General features: G+C 43.7%; 1 protein-coding gene across 1 annotated transcript in view; it reads right to left on the reverse strand.

Moving 5' to 3' along the window:
• ttbk1a (tau tubulin kinase 1a) overlaps positions 1-20,899 on the reverse strand; it is a 33,616-nt gene extending 12,717 nt beyond the window's left edge. Inside the window, exons 1-14 of the mRNA XM_053415680.1 lie at positions 20,758-20,899; positions 15,289-15,447; positions 14,266-14,413; positions 11,196-11,269; positions 10,789-10,929; positions 10,518-10,622; positions 7,612-7,677; positions 7,213-7,305; positions 6,103-6,228; positions 5,865-6,019; positions 5,347-5,557; positions 4,976-5,148; positions 4,515-4,855; positions 4,153-4,334 (exon numbers count right to left, since the gene is read on the reverse strand). Of these exons, the coding sequence (XP_053271655.1) occupies positions 4,153-4,334; positions 4,515-4,855; positions 4,976-5,148; positions 5,347-5,557; positions 5,865-6,019; positions 6,103-6,228; positions 7,213-7,305; positions 7,612-7,677; positions 10,518-10,622; positions 10,789-10,929; positions 11,196-11,269; positions 14,266-14,413; positions 15,289-15,396 (1,923 nt within the window). The 5' untranslated portion in view covers positions 15,397-15,447; positions 20,758-20,899. The remainder of the gene's footprint in view (positions 1-4,152; positions 4,335-4,514; positions 4,856-4,975; positions 5,149-5,346; positions 5,558-5,864; positions 6,020-6,102; positions 6,229-7,212; positions 7,306-7,611; positions 7,678-10,517; positions 10,623-10,788; positions 10,930-11,195; positions 11,270-14,265; positions 14,414-15,288; positions 15,448-20,757) is intronic.
• Between the last annotated feature and the right edge of the window lie 1,114 nt (positions 20,900-22,013).

The following is a 22,013-nucleotide window of genomic DNA, read 5'->3' on the forward strand; positions in this document are numbered from 1 at the left end:
TTGTGTCAGGTTTGGTTCTCCATGATTGTTCCTGTTTTATTAGTTCATCTGTTTATCAGAACAGTTTTTTAAAATTTAGAACATAAATTACTCTTTTTGTGTCTGTTTTTGTTGATTAAACTGTAAATACAAATATATATAAATATTATATTAAATATAATTATTCAGCGCCATCAGTGTTTCCATAAACTCTCTTTTCATACTTTTCATATTTAGTTGAAGGAGGCCGAGAAATCCTGAAAGATTAAAACACTGAGACATTGCCTGAAAACACTGGTTTCTGACACTTTGCTCTTTTTATGATATGAAATATGGTCGAGGAGACAAATACTGTTGTTGTGTGTGTGGCCAAGCAGCAGGAGGCTCTTACATTCATCCCTGAACAAAACCTTGAAACTGTACGACCTATTTTATTTTGAACGTTTCCAAATCCTGAACTTTGCTCCAGGATCATGAAAGTAAACAGATTTGCGGACTTGGACTGAATCCTGTCATGTACACATTGTTTGAAAAGAGACATTCATGGCTTCGTTTGAATAAAGTACAGCTGGGATTGACGCAGCATGAGGTTGAGTCACTGTCTTTGACAAACAGTGAAAGATACAAGTCGAGGAAATCACAAGGAACTCCTGCAGCCAGAGAAAAAACTGTCTCAGCGGAGAGAGAAACAACCAGCGAGCAGGAAATGGGTCAAACCACGACCTCAGGAACGACCTTCAGGTTGAACCAACGTCTCCTACAGAGTCGACAAAACCAGTTTCTCCAAACTAATCTCCACTGAAGAATCGATGGACGCTACTTTCCACCACTGGAGGCAGACGTGAGTAATTAAAGGACAGAAGGTTGAGGCTGAACTTTGGGCTAAATTGGTGAACAGCAGCTAAAGCTAGTTAACGTTGGCTATGCAGCACCACACCTCTCCTCCCTCCCTCCCCAGTTTCCCTCCTCAGCTCAACCAGTCAGGGCAGAGGTCTTCTGTCTACGTTAATGAAGGAGACGTTTCTCATCCTTCAGAGGACTCAGTCCACGATTTCCTGTTTGCACAACCAGCTTCTCTCGCTCTTACCGTTGCATCTGTAGCTACTTCGAGCTGCTGCACGTTATGTAGCTCAGCCACCATCATAGCATGTTAGCTTTGTTTCTGACACTCAATGAATCCTGGGCCATGTTAGCCCGAGAAGGAGGAAACCCCCGAGTTGGATCCATCGTTACTTGGGAGCTGAAGGACACAGACGCCTCAAAGTCCACAGCTCCTGAACCTGGACACAGTTTGTGTTACTTTCCTCACGACTAACACATTTCTTTGCCGCCTACACAGAAACCTTCCCTCTGTCTTTCAGCCTCTGCTGGACTGGGTGAGAAGCTGCTTTTCTTACTGAGTCCGACACGTCTACATTCCTAAATGTGTTTGATCTCCAACGTTCCTTAAACATGAACAATTCTGAAAAATTGCCGGCACAACAGAATCTCACGAAGAAATCAAGTGTTCCCCCACATCACAGCTGCCATTCAAAAAGCTGCTGTGTCATCACGAGGGGAAACCAAAGAACATCAGTTTTGGCCAATTCTGCAAAACTCTGGATGACATTCAATATCAACTTATGACAATATCTGAACATGGCATCTGCATTGTGGAACCAGCATGTTATGGGTGGGCAACTGGATACGGTTAGTGAAGAATGAATGGGCTGGTAAATCTCAGGCATGTGACAGGGCAGCAAGTCAGACTCTCACATCCAATGAACGTTGGCCCTGGACGGATGAGTCCAACATGAAGGTGAGTTCCTGAGACACTGGGCTTCTTTTTTTAACCTGGTTTTGTTTGTATTAAATTTGCATTGTCTCACCATCGTGAACAGACAGGATCAGTTTGATTGTGTGTGTGTGTGAGTCACTCGCATGTGTCAGTGAACAAGAGAAAACACAGCAGAGCAGCAGAGGATGAAACATCAGCAGCATCCTGACATATAAACATCATGGCAGCTGTTTCACATTCACTCATTCAGGATTTAAGCCCGGAGAAAGAAATGGGAGAAAGATTAACACTCAGTTCCAATGGTGAGGAAAAGATGGCCGCGCCTTTCACACAGCGGGACGATAACAACAGGCTTTATGTGTCACAGGCATTCGTGGAAAAATCAAAACATCGATATCACCAGGGTCAAAGGAAATCATGTAGAACCAGATGAACCGAACCTCAGGTCAGGTTCAGTTCAATCAATACAGTTCAAACTCTCCAGAGCTCCCTGGATACTGAAGTGTTGTGTTAGCTCCTGTTCTAATAGAATCTCCATCGTTTCTCCACAGTGTCTTCATCAGTGTTTGTGATCCTGACATTTCACCATGAATCAGGTTCTGTGATTTTCATCAGCTACCGATCCCCTGGAGTTTGGTTAAGTGACGAGACGCTGGTTAGCATGCTAACTTCAGTAGAAGCAAAGACGTAATAAGACTAGAAGAAAAACAAGAGTAAACGTTGGTGTTGTTTTCAGCTCTGGAGAAGTTGGGAAGTTAACGAATGAAGTTTGATGAACTTGAAATGTTTCTGCTAATGCTAACGTTGGCTCCTTTACATGAACACAACAAAATCATTCCGTAGATCTTTAGGAAATATTTGGTTCTAGTAACGCGGTGATTTGGTCTTTGTCTCGTGGTGAATATTTCACCCGATAAACCGTTAAGAGCAAATAAGAGCGGGAAGGTTTTGGTTGAGGAACACGAGTGCGTCGACCTTCTTCACCGTTTAAAAGACAATCCAGCATGAGCCCAGAAGTTTAGATCATTACCTTCAACAGCAAATCAAAAAGCTGCTTACGACTCCTTCCTGACCACGCAGACAATTTAATATCACTATAGGACAGATTCTTACCATTGTTAAATCAATATTTGATAATATTTCTTGATTTAAAAATTCAAGTTTCAGAGAACTTAAATTATGTTTTTATAGCAACATATCCCGTAATACATTATCTCAAGGCATTTTACCTGGTAATGCAATAATATTTATATAATTGGTGAGTGAAACCGTTTCCACACTGTTTGAAGGAAATTAAAGTAAAATACACAATGAAAGTTTAACAATAAGAAAGTATTGTTACACGGAGGAAACCACACTTTAAACGAGGTAACGCAATTCTTTATCAAGATTTAGCTCAGTGCTACAACAGTTCTTATCCCTGAACAAATACAGAGCTGACTCATCATTATTTTAGGCGATGAAATGAGAATATGATCATCGTCTCCTTCGATAACGAACTAAACAAAACCTACATGAAGAACGTGAACAGCAGGAGGAGCTGAGCCTTGAGGGGGAAATTCTGCTTTTACCTCCTGATCCGTCTCTGAGTCTCAGGACTGAACCACAAGCTACATTTTATCTGCACCTTTAAAACTATTGCATTTGACACAGTACAAGTATCTGAATAATCAATATATCTGGAAGCAGAGGAACCTGGAAATCGGCAGGACCTCAGATGAAGCTGGATTTGTCCTTTAAAGGGATAGTTCACTGAAAAATGGAATTCACCCGTCATCTACTCACCACGAAGCCGATGCAGGGCCGGGTGAAGTCTTTGAGTCACTGAAGGAGTCTCAGGGCTAAACTTTGTTGCAGCCAAGGCAACCTCTTCTTCAGACGCAATAAAACACAACACAAAGCTAGCGGACGTAGCCACAGGCTCGTGCTCTTGGGCGAGACGTGAACACGCCTCCGATGAAGGTATCAGAGACATTAAGGCTAAAAACTCGGTGTAAGTGACTCGGTTTCCAGTGGAATGTGAACGCGGGGCTTGGGGACACTCGATGACACCACGGGAGCAGCATGGAGGCATGTTGTGTTTTCCTGTTGTGTTATCACGTCTGAAGAAGAGGTCGCCTTGGCTGCAACACTGTTTCCCCCGAAGTGTTCTGTTGACTCAAACAGTTCACGCCCCCTCCATCATAGTGGTGAGTAGATATTAAGTGAATTATTACTTTGATGTGAACTATCCCTTTAAGCTGCATGTTGACGACAGATAACTGGAGCAGTGGCTGCTGAACAGCGCCTCCTAGGAGTAACGAGTGTAAACAGCAGCCTTCCACGCCGCTCATCTGTCCACCAACATGCCCTCAGAGAGCTCAGCTCTCCTGTGATTGGTTGGCTGGTTCTCTTACCGGTCTTTGAGGTCCAGTGGGATCCGACTCTCTCCGACGGGGGCGTCCTGATGGCAGCGAGTGACAGGGCGACTGGGCGGGGCTCCCACCACTCCTCCTCGACGCCTCCTCCTCTGTTAGCGTTAGCATCCCTCGGCTGCTTTCCCTGGTGTGGGTCTTTGGCCGAACCACCAGGTCCCCTCCTGCAGGAAGAACAGGGTGTAAAGAGGGAGGTGGTGGAAACAGACTTTCACTCATCACTACGTCTACTTAGTGTTTGTGATTTGGTTTTGTGACTCTAAGGGATTTGCGTCTGCGTTTGTCTTGGAGCAGAAGCTTCTCTTAGTTTCTGTCAGTGTCCTGGTCTATGCAGAGTCTGTTACCTGCAGCCCTGAGCCTCCTCCGCTCCTCCTGCTCCTCTAAGGGACGCAGCTCCTCCGGCTCCTCATCGGTCGTCCCCGATGTGGTTGGTTGGAAGTCTCGTAACTCCGTCTCTTTGTCGATGATCACCCACTCTTTACTGTCAAAGTCCTCTTCCTCGGCCAGTGGCACCGAGCGGATGAAGGCGTTGCTGTGCGCCTCCTGGTCCGCGGACGCCACCGAAATCTCCTGGCGACCGCTGGCCTGTCCACCCCCGCGGCAGCCGGGGTCGATGGACAGCATCTGTGCAGGTTGGGAGGAGTAGACGTGACGAGATGGGGAGCCGAGGATGTCCATCCTAGACCTGGAGGACACACAGACAGACATGTGGAAACTATTGTGACTCTAAATTCACCGAAGACAGTGAGGACAGTGTGTTTTCACATTTAAACAAGACTCCTGCTGTGAAACAGTTTAACGTCACCTCTGTCCGTAGCCGTCCACCCGACCCTCAGCAGCCGACAGCCGGTCCGATTCAGGGCTGTTGACCCGGCGATACCGTAGAGACCGACCCTGACCTGTCGGTGACTCCGGGGCTCCGCCTCGAACTGGCGATGACGGACACACCGCCCGACCCACCTCCTCCTCCTGAGCCCCCTGAAGATCCACAGCATGACACAAAGAAGAAATGGAAATGAATTGTTTGGCAACTAAGTTTTTATCATCGAAGGAATCAAACGGTGGAATAAAATAGATAATGAATAAATAATTCATGACTATTACTTTACTAGTTTCTGGTTACACCACCACAAACATGTTTTTACAGCTTTACAAGCAACACTGTTCACTTCGGACCTTGTTCAGGCTGATCCTGAGTCTGTTGCGGTTGAAGTCTGTGTCCTCCCAGGCATCTCCCGACTCTCCGGTGTGTTGGACACCTGTCTCCCCAGGGGCTCGACTGGGCGGGGCCGGGGGGGCGTTCTCCTGATCACTGAGATGTTCGTCCTGCAGGACATCGTCGGTGTTCTCCCGCTGAAGATCTCCTGGAACTGGGGTCACGATGGCTCTGTGGGACACAAACCGTAAATACACAAGTGTTGTAATGTGTCGTCTGTTTTATTTATTCTGCTCGTTTCAACAAACGGTCGAAACGATTAACTCAATCAAACTCTGATGAGAGACTGCAGGGGTTTAGGAATAATTTGAGTTTATTAAAACCTGTCTTATTTTGATAGTCTGGGGTCTTATTTTGGTTAATCTGAGAAGTGGCAATGCACCAACATTAATTTGAACATTATGCTGAATAATTTGGCTCAGCTCTGGTTTTGCAGGCGTCACTAATGTTGCCCGTGGTTTGGTTGATTGGTTCTTACCCCACCATGGCGGCGGTGGGTCGGGTGTTGTGCTGTGGTTGGCTGGAGGCAGTGGTCGACAGGGTGACGTCGCCCCCCCCCTTCTCCCAGTCGAAGGGCTCGTTCTCCGTGATGATTCGCTCCTTCATGCTGTTCTCGAACACCGACATCAGCAGCTGGACAGACAGACGAGACAAACTCGTTAACCTCAAGTAAAGACGCACCGGAGACCGGCCGCACATGGTTCATCAGTGAGTACCTGGTAGTCTGGTTTGGTGTAGTAGTCCAGGGCCAGGACATGGTCCAGGAAGATGTTAAACTCTGAAGGCATGTGTTTCAGCAGCATCCGGTGGTCGTAACGCTCCTTGATCTGACCAACTTGTTCCTGGAATAAAGAGAACAAAGAACCCTCTCAGCCACAGAATCGGATTTATCTACAGTTTGTGATATTTTATCTACAACAAAATAACAATCACCTCGTCCCATATTGTTAAAGAAGGGGACGTATTATGAAAATTCCACTTTTGTAGTGTTTCTACACATTAAGTTTGGTATCTGGCATGTCTACAGTCCCAAAAACTACTCCCGCGATTTGTTGTAGTTCCTCTATGTCAGAAACGATACACTAGAGTGCGTCTAATGGGATTACAAGGGAAAAAGACGTCATAGCCACACCATGCCCATGTAGGGAGTCTCGCTACATGGCCGCGTTAGCCCGGCTCCCGGCTCCGGCTCCGGCTCCGGCCAACGCTAGCTCGCGAGCTCCGGCACCCGGCTTTAACACATTTCATTAAGACCCCAAGGAACCAGGTCAACTGTGGTAAAATGGGCATACGATGGGTCCTTTAATACTTTAGTTGGTTAATGAGGAGGTGGCATCTTGTTGTAAAGAAGCCAAACCTGCATTCATTGATAGTTTTAACTTAACTTGTTGGTCAAGCAACAAACATATAACATATTATTATCTAATAAAGTAGGTGTGTCTAGTGTGTCGCCTCTTTTATCTCCGTGTTTGGTCTCCACCTCCTCCTGAGGAAACATCTGGATCTTTAGCTGCTAAATTCTGCTCTATGCTCACCAGCTTGTGCTCTGTGTTTTTGGATCCAACATGTTGATATGCTTTGTCAAAAGTGAACAAATTTAAAACAGTTAGAACAGTTTAAAGTGGAATATAAAGGCCAAATTAAAAGCACAAAATAACTCATCGGGTTTAACTTTATAATTGATTTAGAAATAACTGCGACGCCACCTGGTGTTCACAAGTTACGATTCAGTGCCATGTTGTCCGAATGAGTTTTTGCCGTTTTGTTGTTGTTAGCGCAGCAGCGATGGTTGTTGTGTAACTGGAGTTAGTTCTTGATACCGTTACCTTATCTTTGATCTTTCGCCATGGCAACTGTCCGACAGCGAACTCCACCAACATGTAGAACAAGGACCACAGGTCGTCATGGCGACCCATTTCCTGGAGGAACACACAGTGAATGTGAAGCTCTTCATATTTTATACACTTTTTCTTCTGGATAATTATGAAAGTGCGTCAGATATTCACGTTAAAACATTGATAACAACACTTCATTATATCTGTGAAAGTCTTTGATAGAACATTTCAGCAACAAACAGGGATTTGGTAACTCACACTTAAAAAAATGAGACAGTATGTGAAAATACTGAGATTTAGATATTAAGTTATTATATTTACAACATTTCTCATCCCACTGGGAGGAGTGGACGTCCATATTTTCTACATATTTCAGAATCTGTCACTGACCTTGTTTTTATGAGCGTTGACTGAGGCGTAGCGGACCGTCCCTCTGAACCCGGCCACAGTCCTCGGCTGAACACAACCACAAACAACGTTAGACATCGACAAACGTCTTCTTCTCAAATCAGTAACTCATCTTATGTTTCTAAATGACATCCTGCTGCTAAACACAAATAATTCTAAAACTAAAACTGATTTGACCCAAAACAAAATCTGGCAAATCTGGCACCAAACAAATAAAAAAGAAAGTAAAGATGGACGTTAAATACTAAGATGATTTCTTGTGATGATTTCTTAATCTTCTTCTCTCGCTCCAGTTGCCTCAAGTGTTTCTCTCCTTTATTGATCTTGTAAAAAAGTTTGCAGCTCCGTCAGTTTGGTTTTTATTTCCACTGCAGCTCATTTAAAAACAGCAATTAATAAAGTATATAAATCGATATACTGACTGTTAATATAGATTTGTCTGTGTGAGAAATATAAAGTCGTACATATTATCAGACCCCTTCACAGACACAGGAAGGGTTTTTACCTTTATGTGCCAGTTTTATTTTTCAGGATATTTTGGTAGGAGTGCGTTGTTGTAGTTTTCATTCTGACCACAAGAGGCAGTGGTGCAGCACCACCCAAGTCTACAGAGCTTAATCGGATTAAAAGTGTTCAGTATTTCTTTCTATGCGATGATACACATTTTACCAGCTTTTCTTTTCTGTTTTGGTCAAAAAATAATAAATCCTGTTTGTCCCATTAAGACTAGAGAGGTGCAGCTCATCCTCCTGTGGCTGAAATTAGTATTACAGCAACAAGCGCTTGACAAAACTAGAATGTCTCAATAAAGAAGAAATATTAAAAAAGGATTTGTTTATCATAAAACAGCTGGTGATGCAGTTGTGTCCTGTCTGTTGCTATAGAAACCACTCACATCCCCGGGTAACCATGGAGATGATGGAGAAACGGGAGGCATGCACGTCAAAATCATAAGTCCAAAGGAAACTGCAAGAAACACAAAAAAAACACACAACACTGAAACGTAAAGGATGAAAATAAAAACACACACATTTCAAAACAAAGCAACAGGAACTTCACAGAACGTAAATCATAGATAAAAGAGCTGATGACTGATCAGTGATCGATGCAGACTGAGCGTCATGCAAACCGAGACTCTGAAGAACCGACCAGGGAAACCTTCACACAGGGTTTTTAACTGGCCGAGTGAAGCATGAAGTTCAGGTGACGTTTGGGTTCAGGAAGCAGCAGATCTATTTATTCCATCCAGATGATTTATTCATCAGCAGAGTCTCAGAGCGGCTTCACGCTAACAGCCCAGAGAGATCTGATCCTGTGACAGGACCAATCACCTTGACCCTGCACGCCAAGCTCCGCCCAGTCCGCAGCTGGATTATTGACTTCCTGACCAACAGGAAGTAGCGGAGGCAGTTCTGCTCCGGCCCGTCTGCACCACATCATGAGTTTGTGTCCTCTAAATGACTCCGCCTCCAGCCACGCCCACTGTGGCCCATCTCAAATCTGTTAAAGGACATTATGTCTCCTGGAACTTTATTCACTACATCAGTAGGTTTTCCCAGTTCATTGAAACGCAGCATTCATTTACTGCAACGCCATCACTTTGCTTTTGTAATATCATAACTTGTATGAAAATTACAACTATATTCAAGTTATATGATGACTTTATTCTGGCTCCACTTCCTCAAACCATCTACATGTATGGTAGGAGAGAGAGCGAGAGAGAGAGAGAGAGAGAGAGAGAGAGAGAGAGAGAGAGAGAGAGAGAGAGAGAGACAGAGAGAGACAGAGAGGGGGCGATCCTCCCCTGAAGCTGACTCAGCTGGAGAAAAAGAGAGAGAAAGAGAGAGAGAGAGAAGGAGAGAGAGAGGTAGAGGGAGACACTGGGAAACAATGGAGGATGGGTGGAGGAGAGGACAGTGAGAGAGAGAGAGAGAATATACTGAGAGCCTAAGGTCTCTCGCCCACTGACGCATGTAAGAGCATCAAATATTCATCTCACTGCAACAGACGCCACACAACACTGCAGGAGGAGGAGGAGAGGAAGAGGAGGAGGAGAGGAGAGGAGGAGGAGAGGAGAGAAAAAAGAAGAGAAGGTGGGGAGGAGAGAAAAAAGAAGAGAAGAAAAGAAAAGATCATAGGAGGAGGAGGTAAATGTGGGGAGGAGAGAAAAACGGAGGAGAAGAAGAGGAGGAGATAGGAAGAGGAGGAAGACTATGAGGAGCTTGACGGTTGAAGCAGGTGACGTACTCACTAAGCTAAAAATAGCTCAGTTAGATAGAGAGACATAGAAAACGAATGATAGAAATGAAAAGAGAGAGAGAGAGAGAGAGAGAGAGAGAGAGAGAGAGAGAGAGAGAGAGTCCACCAGACCTGACGACCAACATCGGCACTGTTTAACACCCTTTCAAAATAAAAGCCTTTTCCATCCGGAAAACTGCAAAATTCAGCATCAGGATCTTTCAGATTTCGGATCAATGATTAATTTAATTTATAATTGATCAGAGTGAATCACTGAAACAACTCTATGAACTAATGTTGTTGCTGCAATGCAGTGAACACACCCTGCCCCCCCCAAGCCTCTTCCTCTTCACTGGTCTTCTTTTGAAGGAGCTAGCCTCTAATGTTTATTTTGTTCATTCAGATTTCTTGTGGTCAACTTTCTTTTATACCAACATGTTAAATGTTCTTTTATTTATTTTATTGTAAACTATAATCTGCACTGAAATTAAATCGTATGGTAATTTTATTATTATTATACAAATGCAGAATTTCAGTTGTCAGCGTGCGTTTCAGTTCTAAAAACTGCGTAAGTTGGTTTCAGGAAGAAGTTTCTTCTGAACAGCTGTTGGTGAACGAGGCCTCTTGTCGGTGTGGATAAAGTTTCTCACCGGTCGGACCTCTCCGGTGGTGTTGGTGTACTGACGTGCCAGACCGAAGTCCAGCATGTAGCACTTCCTGTAGGTGGAGGGAAGCCGGCCCATCGCAAAGTTCGACTGTGAAGAAAAACAACACAAAAACATATTTTATTAATTTATTACTGACGCTGATGTGCTGGTTTTACGAGGTCGTTTGTTCGCAGCCCAGAGGTCAAATCCTTTAAATGGACTTCCTGTCTATCGTCACTCTTCACTCAGGGAGACACAGCCGGCCTCGTCGTACCGGTTTGATGTCTCGGTGCAGGAAGCCCACTGAGTGGATGGCCTCGATGGACTCCAGGATCTGCTTCCCGAGCCGCAGGGTGGTGCTCATGGTGAAGGTTCCTCTGGGCTGACTCCTCCGCAGGTCGGCCAGGTTACGACCCTGCAGCAGAAAACACAGCGACACTCACACACAGACACACACACACAGGTTGTAGGTGGAAGCAAACTAGCTGTCGTCACTTTGAGACCAAGTGAAGATGAGAGCCAGATTTAACAGAATTCCCTCCAGATGTTCCTGATAACGTCACAAGGCAAAACGTGTGTGAGAGGTCACAGGCGTGGTTGAGATATCGTGTCCACAAGAATGAGACGGACAAGCTGAAGACACCTGTCTGAAGACACCTGTCAATCACACACTGGACTCACCTGAAGCTGCATCACCACGTAGTTGAATTTGTCGTTTCTCCCGCAGCCAATAAACTTACAGACGTGGTTTTTACCTGAAGAAGAAACAGAAAGAATTAAAGGTTCATTAACATGATGTGTACTAATGTCACTGGAGTACTTCATATGTTGTGTACTAATGTCATTGGAGTACTTCATATGTTGTGTTCTAATGTCACTGGAGTACTTCACATGTTGTGTACTAATGTCACTGGAGTACTTCATATGTTGTGTTCTAATGTCACTGGAGTACTTCATTCGTGTGTTCTAAAGTCACTGGAGTACTTCATATGTTGTGTACTAATGTCATTGGAGTACTTCATATGTTGTGTTCTAATGTCACTGGAGTACTTCACATGTTGTGTACTAATGTCACTGGAGTACTTCATATGTTGTGTTCTAATGTCACTGGAGTACTTCATTCGTGTGTTCTAATGTCACTGGAGTACTTCATATGTTGTGTACTAATGTCACTGGAGTACTTCATATGTTGTGTACTAAAGTCACTGGAGTACTTCATATGTTGTGTTCTAATGTCACTGGAGTACTTCATATGTTGTGTACTAAAGTCACTGGAGTACTTCACATGTTGTGTTCTAATGTCACTGGAGTACTTCATATGTTGTGTTCTAATGTCACTGGAGTACTTCATATGTTGTGTTCTAATGTCACTGGAGTACTTCACATGTTGTGTTCTAATGTCACTGGAGTACTCCACATGTTGTGTTCTAATGTCACTGGAGTACTTCACATGTTGTGTACTAGTGTCACTGGAGTACTTCATATGTTGTGTTCTAATGTCACTGGAGTACTTCACATGTTGTGTTCTAATGTCACTGGAGTACTTCACATGTTGTGTTCTAATGTCACTGGAGTACTTAATTTGTGTGTTCTAAAGTCACTGGAGTACTTCATATGTTGTGTACTAATGTCACTGGAGTACTTCACATGTTGTGTACTAATGTCACAGGAGTAATTCACATGTTGTGTTCTAATGTCACTGGAGTACTTCATATGTTGTGTACTAATGTCACTGGAGTACTTCACATGTTGTGTACTAATCCCACTGGAGTACTTCACATATTGTGTACTAGTGTCACTGGAGTACTTCACATGTTGTGTACTAATGTCACTGGAGTACTTCATATGTTGTGTACTAATGTCACTGGAGTACTTCATATGTTGTGTTGTAATGTCACTGGAGTACTTCATATGTTGTGTACTAATGTCACTGGAGTACTTCATATGTTGTGTTCTAATGTCACTGGAGTACTTCATATGTTGTGTACTAATCCCACTGGAGTACTTCACATGTTGTGTTCTAATGTCACTGGAGTACTTCATATGTTGTGTTCTAATGTCACTGGAGTACTTCATATGTTGTGTTCTAATGTCACTGGAGTACTTCACATGTTGTGTTCTAATGTCACTGGAGTACTTCACATGTTGTGTTCTAATGTCACTGGAGTACTTCACATGTTGTGTACTAGTGTCACTGGAGTACTTCATATGTTGTGTTCTAATGTCACTGGAGTACTTCACATGTTGTGTTCTAATGTCACTGGAGTACTTCACATGTTGTGTACTAATGTCACTGGAGTACTTCACATGTTGTGTTCTAATGTCACTGGAGTACTTCATTCGTGTGTTCTAAAGTCACTGGAGTACTTCATATGTTGTGTACTAATGTCACTGGAGTACTTCACATGTTGTGTACTAATGTCACAGGAGTAATTCACATGTTGTGTTCTAATGTCACTGGAGTACTTCATATGTTGTGTACTAATGTCACTGGAGTACTTCACATGTTGTGTACTAATCCCACTGGAGTACTTCACATATTGTGTACTAGTGTCACTGGAGTACTTCACATGTTGTGTACTAATGTCACTGGAGTACTTCATATGTTGTGTACTAATGTCACTGGAGTACTTCAAATGTTGTGTACTAATGTCACTGGAGTACTTCATATGTTGTGTTGTAATGTCACTGGAGTACTTCATATGTTGTGTACTAATGTCACTGGAGTACTTCATATGTTGTGTTCTAATGTCACTGGAGTACTTCATATGTTGTGTACTAATCCCACTGGAGTACTTCACATGTTGTGTTCTAATGTCACTGGAGTACTTCATATGTTGTGTTCTAATGTCACTGGAGTACTTCATATGTTGTGTACTAATGTCACTGGAGTACTTCACATGTTGTGTTCTAATGTCACTGGAGTACTTCATATGTTGTGTTCTAATGTCACTGGAGTACTTCATATGTTGTGTACTAATGTCACTGGAGTACTTCATATGTTGTGTTGTAATGTCACTGGAGTACTTCATATGTTGTGTACTAATGTCACTGGAGTACCCCATATGTTGTGTTCTAATGTCACTGGAGTACTTCATATGTTGTGTACTAATGTCACTGGAGTACTTCATATGTTGTGTTCTAATGTCACTGGAGTACTTCACATGTTGTGTACTAATGTCACTGAAGTACTTCACATGTTGCGTTCTTATGTCACTGGAGTACTTCATATGTTGTGTACTAATGTCACTGGAGTACTTCACATGTTGCGTTCTAATGTCACTGGAGTACTTCACATGTTGTTTACTAATGTCACTGGAGTACTTCATATGTTGTGTACTAATGTCACTGGAGTACTTCACATGTTGTTTACTAATGTCACTGGAGTACTTCATATGTTGTGTACTAATGTCACTGGAGTACTTCACATGTTGCGTTCTTATGTCACTGGAGTACTTCACATGTTGTGTTCTAATGTCACTGGAGTACTTCACATGTTGTTTACTAATGTCACTGGAGTACTTCACATGTTGTGTTCTAATGTCACTGGAGTACTTCACATGTTGCGTTCTTATGTCACTGGAGTACTTCATATGTTGTGTTCTAATGTCACTGGAGTACTTCACATGTTGTGTACTAATGTCACTGGAGTACTTCACATGTTGTGTTCTTATTTGTTGATGAGAGGGATTAGTTGTGTGTAGCTGTGTCGTGTACAGAGTGGTACAGTAGAGTTGAGGTTGGCGCTCACCCTGCAGCTTCTTCAGAACCGCCACCTCCATCTTCAGCACCTGTTTGGGTTGCTGGGCCGACTCCACCTTCAGCGCCACGTTCTCCCGCGTCAGCAGGTCCAAGGCCTCGTAGATCTCCCCGAACCCCCCCCCTCCGATCTTCTTCAGCTGGGACACGCAGGACAAAGTGTGAGCTGCTGCCATCAACCATCTCAAGCAGCATGATTTTATCATGTCTTTATTCTTCTCCTTTGTTTCTCTCTGGCTTCTTTTCTTTCTACCTTTCTTCATGTATCTTTCTTCTTCATCCACCTATCCCTTTGTTTCTATGGTCTTTTCATTCATCCTCCTCTTCTCCTTATCTCTGTTCATTTAGCCTCCTACCTTCCATTTTCTTTTATCCACCTTTTCTTTAATTCATTAATTCATTCATTTTGTCTTGTGCATTAAGATATTACTCATATTGGACCTGTTTGTACACTGACTTTACGGGGACGGTCTCTTCTTATGGGGACAAAGAAAAAAAGTGGGTATATGGTAGGTTAGATTAAGTCTCCTGGAGAGAGAGAGAGAGAGTGTGTGTGTGTGTGTGTGTGTTTGTGTGTGTGTGTGTGTGTGTGTGTGTGTGTGTAGTGTTTCTGTGAACACAGTAAATTGATCAGTGAAGTGCAAACGGCCTGCAGGCTCCACACTGTGATGTGATTGGCTGAAACTGGAGCTGCATTATGTAACTTTTTATTTCAGAAACAAATAGAAGCTCAGCTTTCATTTATATAAAAATGACTTTAACTCCTGAATTATCAAATTAATAATCAACATTAACTGAAATGATACTTTAAAATTTTAAAATGTAGATAAAAAACAATACATTAAAGCACAGTATTATTTTCAGACATAAAACAAGTTAATGCACGATTATAAATATATTGAAATATAAACAAAGATATAATAATGTTATTTTTCAAACGTATTCTAAAAAAAGTAATAAAAACATCAAAGTTGTGGGAAAGCTTTTAAAGGCTGAGGAGGTTTTCCCGACTCACCACTTTCCACCGGTCCTTCACCATGCAGTTGGGCGGCAGGATGTCGGCCTGCTCCGACGTCCCGTTCATGTTGGCGTTGTCCTGGAGGCTCGGGACTAGGCACTGCATCTGCCAGCCAGACAGAACACGAGCAGCTCCCAGCTTAAAAGAGCCATTTATCTGAGAGGAGGAGAGGAAGGACGGGAGGAGGGAGGAGGGAGGAAGGAGGAAGGAGGAAGGAGGAAGGAGGAAGGAGGAAGGAGGGAAAGCAACAGAGATTAGTGAATAAAAGTCTTGTTGCCGGCAGACTCCGGTCGAACCACAGCTCTACGTCATCAGTCCAGTTTAATAACAGGCATTAAAGATGGCCGACTGCCGTTAGAAGCCATTCTTCAGCTGGATCAAGCTACAGGCCGGTGGGGGGGTCAGGGGTCAGGGGTCAGGGGGTGTGATGGTATTTGCAGTAACTGGAGCAAATATCATGTCTGCAGAGGAAGCAGTCGGACGCTCTGCTCATATTGCAACTGCAGCCGCAGGTTCGATGCCGCCATCAACACGATCAAATTATCAGGGACCAGAACAGGCTGGTTTCAATCAATCATCCCAACTGATAACAGGAACACGCAGAGGAACACGTGATCCCAGAGACGTTTGACACAGGAACATGTGATCCCAGAGACGTTTGACACAGGAACACGTGATCCCAGAGACGTTTGACACAGGAACATGTGATCCCAGAGACGTTTGACACAGGAACACGTGATCCCACAGACGTCTGACACAGGAACACGTGATCCCACAGACGTCTGACACAGGAACACGTGATCCCACAGACGTCTGACACAGGAACACGTGATCCCAGAGACGTTTGACACAGGAACACGTGATCCCACAGACGTCTGACACAGGAACACGTGATCCCACAGACGTCTGATGCAGGAACACGTGATCTCACAGACATCTGACACAGGAACACGTGATCCCACAGACGTCTGACACAGGAACACGTGATCTCACAGACGTCTGATGCAGGAACACGTGATCCCACAGACGTCTGATGACTTTTAAACTCAACAAAAACACACTGAACTTAAACCTCAAAACGTTTATGTTTCAAGTTAAAGAACACTTTGACAGTTTGGGAAATGTACTTATTCTTTTTCTCATGTCAGTTAAATGGTTTTTAAATATGATGCTTCAACCAGCATGAAGACTGGAAAAGGGCGGGGGCAGCGAGCCTGGCTCTGTCCACTCGACCACTTCAAACATAATAAATCCTGTTCGTTCAATACATCTATAACAGAAATATAAAGTGACAAATTACCAAAGATGATTTCTATACCAAACTGAGCGGCCTCTCTGCCTCTGGAGCTTCATGTTCATCCTGCAGACATGAGAGTCGTTTAGATCGGATCCCTCTGCTAGAGAAGAGATCACATGTTTCCCAAAATGTCAAACTATTCCTTAAAAAATATAAAGAATGACTAATCCTGATGAGGGCTGAGACCTGAACACTGTGAGAAACAAACACATTTCTGTATCGTTTCATTTTACACATCTGTGATTTCTAAATCATTTCCTCCTTTTGCTTTTTCCGAAACTTAAATTCCTAGAAAACACTGTTTGCCTCGTTTCAGCAGGAGAATCGATCATTTTCCAACGATGCTCACATCGGTGCTGTCGGGACAAATAACTGGTTCTGTTATTTAGTCACAAGAGAAGCAAAGTATCATTTGTACTATGGGTCATTTTTCTGCCCTGAGTCTGGACTGGCAGGTAGCGTTCACTCCCAAGTTGAGTTCTTGCTGTAGTTTGGGTGGAGTGAGCTCTGCCTGACAAGACAAACTCAGGGGGAAAACGTGGGTTGGAGTGTGGTCATGGTTTGGTTCTATTTGAGCTTCATTGCTCTTTTTCCTTCTTTTCTTATTGGACCAGACTAAATCATGTATGTTTTGGTTGAAAGTGGGTGAATTGTTACTCTGGTAAAAGAATAAGATCCTGGAGCAGCTGATAATCAGCCTGACCCTCAGTGCTGGTGAGCTGAGTCTCAGTGAGCGGCACCTCGCTGACGCTCTGTGGTCACGTGTCCGCTCTAGCTCGACCTGAACTGAACTCGGCCTCTTCCTCTCTTCTCACACATCATTCTGCTGTTTTCAGTTTCCAGTGGAGTGGTGGGGGGAGCGTTAAGATTAGAGTAATGCATGTCAACCCATGCTGTTCTGCATGCAATGCCGAGTCATCAGTGCATGCAGAGCTCAGGCGGACTTCAGGTAACATGGAGAGTGTCCACCACTGTTTCCAGTCAGACCAGCATTGAGCAGACGACTGGGAGGGAGCAGGAGGAGGCTTCTCTACAGCTGCAGTGATACAGCTCCATTCTTCATCATCATCCTCATCATCATCGTCACACCAGCAGCCGGAGCCACTGTGACACTGGAGATGCAGTGAAACCTGCTGCAGGCCTCAAAGCTGCTGAGCCGCCAGTCACTGCAGAGGGCGGGGCCACACAGATTCCCAGAATACACTGCAGCAGCATCTAACATGGAGCTTAACTGGCCAATCACAGCTGCTGTAATACTGTCAAATAATACTTGAATATAATGCAACATACTGAGCAGTCATAATATATTAGAACATAGTAAATGTAAAATATAATAAAGTCCTGTATACAAAATAGATAGGTAATAGATTTGTACTGTATAACCTAGTACTTTAGTTTCAGTAGATTAATACAGTACATGACATCATGAGTGTAGATTAGTACCTGTACGAAGTATCATTGTAATAAGGTTAAGATAGAGCTTCAAAGATATGTTTATTTTACAGTTTAACCAGAAACATTAATATAAATAACTATAAATATGAAGAACTAATACATAAGAGTTCATTTGAGACGATGAATATTATTTAATGTTAAATAAAAACACAAGTATATATACTATATTATAAAAAAATCAGTAGGACGATGTTTAGACTATCAGAGGTGTTTGTCATGATAAAGTTGAGCATTGTCTTGTATCACGTCTTGCAAATTAAGAATAATAGTACAGTTTAATATACTGAATAAAAGCCCTGAAGTGTAGAATATTTAGTAATATGCAGTTTAATGAGCATGGTGGTATGAAGAGAGAGAAACTCTGTGGCTCGGCAGTCGAGAAACATCCTCTCTCTCCTCATTCAAACCTCAGGCTGCTCTTCTTCTCCTCCTACTCCTCTTCTTCACCTACACTTCTACCACTGTTCACTACGGGGGGAGGAGGGGGAGGGGAGGGGCAGTGGGGGGAGGGGGGGGGATGTGCTCTGCCAAGAAGCCGGGTTTTTGCGTCATTCCAGTTTTGACCTGATGGAAGTCAGTCAGAGCTCACCATCGTTCTGAGCTCCCGGAAAACCTGACGGCTTACAACAAATCCTGAGCGGGACAAAACCCTTCCTGTTCCTGTGTTAGCCTACAAGCCAAAACAGAGGGTGAGAGGTACAGTTAACCGTGGTCGTCCCACCTGCACACACAGGCTCGAACTGTGAGGTCACAGGGGAGGGTGGGGGGGCGGCGCATGGAGGGACACCACCTTCAGATCCTCACACAGTCGAAAAATGTATATAACCGACCAGAACTTGGTTATTTTCCTTTTCCACGTGACGCCTGATTCACCGAAGACACGCTACGTCAAAACTAACGCGGACGAACTTCAAAGGTTAAAACACAGGACCTGAAATGAAACACGATCCAGAGGCTGAAGTCTACTGCCACCTACAGGACAAGCTTTACATGTCTGTTTGTTTCAATCGGGTGATGATCATTTCAGCCTCAAGAGGACGCTAGCGAGTCTTTAAACATATCGAGCCTGATCTACTAAAGGTTTAAAAAACATGCGAGCTGCTCTACTAGCGGTGCGCACTGAGGATTGCAGAATAACACGGGCTGCCCATTTAGAACGTCTGCCTAAATGAATATGAATATGAATATGCAATATCGGGCGTTTGTACCCGAGTGCGCAAAATACTATAATACTTTAATTTAGAAAACACACTGTTTTTCACAAAGCCTGGAAAAAAGAAGACGCACGGAAGAAGACGGAGAGAACGGGTTCTTTCAGCTCGTGTTAGCATGTTTGGATTGAGAGAAGTGGAAACCAGTCACGCACGGTAAACACTCATTTAACTACTAGCCCTAACCCGTAAAACGCACACCAACCAAACGTGCAATCTGTTACAATGCACACGCAATTTAGCACTCTTTATTTGGGATCTCAGTAGATCAGGGGTCATGGTGACATCATGTGTTGCAGAACTGCACTGTGGTTAACGAGTGGCAACGGAGGCAACAGCCAATCAAATCCCTTCATGTGAATACGATCCAGAACGTCTTAATGATCTTTGTGGATTTTGCGTCCCTGGTGCTTCCCTTTAGCATGGACAGTTAGCACGGCACATTAGCATGTGGTGACGAACCGTTAAAGCACAAGCACGAGAGGGAATTCTGCATTTTTTAGACGTTTGAGCTGATTTCCGACCAAATCTGTCTGAGAAATAAAATACAACTTATATTTACATTTTCTGACTTTTCAGTTCTGTGGTGGAAGAAGTTTTTAGATAATTTCCAACAAAACGTGAAGTAGCTCGACAGTCGAAACGCTCACAGTCCGAATCCTGAATTCAAAATCTGACTGAAGCATCGAACGTTGAGCTGCAGCGACTCCGATGTTTCGAGTGGAAACGGGTCAAGTGAGTTCAGATCAACTGAGCTGAAGAGGCGTCACATGGAAAAAGGAGAATAACAACCACAGCAACAGTTTCCTAGTTTTCATTTGAGAGTCTGAACAAAGTTATATATATATATTATATATATTTATATATATATAAAAGCATGTAAATTCAAACCCTGTTTACTTCTAAAGTATTTTTACATTGTTGGTGTAAATCAAGCAAATGATTAGTGAGAAACAATTCAAACAAAGACACAGAAACAGAGGAATGCAAAAATAGACGAATTAACATAAACATTTATAAATATAAAGATGAATAAATATTCAGATCAATAAGTATAATGATGTATAAATAAATAGATCAATAATCATAAAAAATTATAAATATGAACAAATATAAAGATAAATAAATATAAAAATGTATAAATATAAAGATTAATGATTTAAAGTCTGAATGAATACCCCCCCCCCCCCCCCCCCCTCTCTCTCTCTCTGCAGTGCACAGTCATGGGTCCTCTGTGCGCACGCGCACCATCACATCCTGCTGATCAATAAATCCGGACTAACCCGGGTCAACAATCACGGATCATTTACAATGTGACACATTCCGGGTCTGACCCGGGTTACAGGTTTCTAGTCAACCGTCTGTGATCCGGATCAACACACACACACACACACACAGACAGACAGACAGACAGACACACACACAGACACACACACTGTCTGATATGTGTATCTGGCCCGCTGTGGCCCGCTCTGGCCCGGCTCTGGTCCGGGTCTGGCCTACCTGGCGCACCGTCCGCTCCTTTTCCGCCTTTTGGAAATCTTCATCTGGGATTTGATTCTGCCACAAAACGTCCTGGTCCAGAAACCCCACTGTTCCTCAGGAGGGGGTCCGGGGTCCGGGCCTCAGTCTCCCGCAGGTTCAACCATCGATGTCTCCCTGAATCAACCAGACCCGGGTCCGGCCTCAGACCAGACCCGTTGCAGGACCACCGAGTCCAGAGGGAGGCAGAAGCCCGGGTTTCATGTCCGGCTCCACGGGTCCAGGAGCTGGGTCCAGGTCCGGATCCTCCTCGGGTCCTCCTCCGGTCTTCCGACTGCTCTGGAGGAGGAGGATGCGGACGATGATGCGGACGATGATGATGATGATGCGGACTCACGGTCCGTCCTGCTCCGGGACCAGGTCCAGGACTCAGGGCCGGGGCAGATTCAGATCCAGGGCCCGGCTGGGGCTGCGGAGAGGCGGTGTGACGGGTCCGGTTCTCCGGCTCCGGTTTGTCCGCACTGCAGCTCTGACTCCAGCTGAGTCAACACCCCGACACACCGACACTACATCCGGGGCCTCACTTCAAAATAAAAGTCCGCTGACGGTTCCCTTTATATTGTTAGATTATTTATATTAATATAATTTATATGACCTCTGTCTTTATTCTGACTTTATCTGTAATATTGTATGTAAAAAATTATAAATGTATTTAATATTGTGTCTGACTTGGACTAATGTTAATTGTACTAGTTTATTATCGCCTCACAGATATTCAGTATTTTAATAATGTGTGAAGTTTATTTATTAGGTCACATGTCACCGGTCACCTCGATGATAACAAATCCTTCGTCCTCATTTCTCCAGACTGTGGAGGTGAAGAGAGACAGAAGCAAAGCAGCAGCAAGGACACAAGGACACGAGGACACGAGGACACGAGGACACGAGGACACGTGGACGCTCGTTTGGTTATAGAAACAAGGAGGTTATGAGTCGCAGGTCAACGTCTAAACACAGCGCTGGTGTCATCATCGCCACATTCAATAATTATTGAAATTTCAGTTTATGTAAATTTTGTTGTAAAGATGTTGATAAATTCAGCCAAAAGTTGCAAAACTTTAAAATGTGTTTACTGGCTTGTAAATCTTTAACTGGATGTTTTACTCTTCATTGGAATAATGTGATGATGATGAATCTACAAACAATTGTCACATTAATTAATAATGAAAACTACTTCATTGCAGAAATGAAGTGTTTCTGTTTTTCACCCTGAGCTT

Source organism: Pleuronectes platessa, chromosome 3 (assembly GCF_947347685.1).
Source record: "Pleuronectes platessa chromosome 3, fPlePla1.1, whole genome shotgun sequence".
NCBI lineage: Eukaryota > Metazoa > Chordata > Actinopteri > Pleuronectiformes > Pleuronectidae > Pleuronectes > Pleuronectes platessa.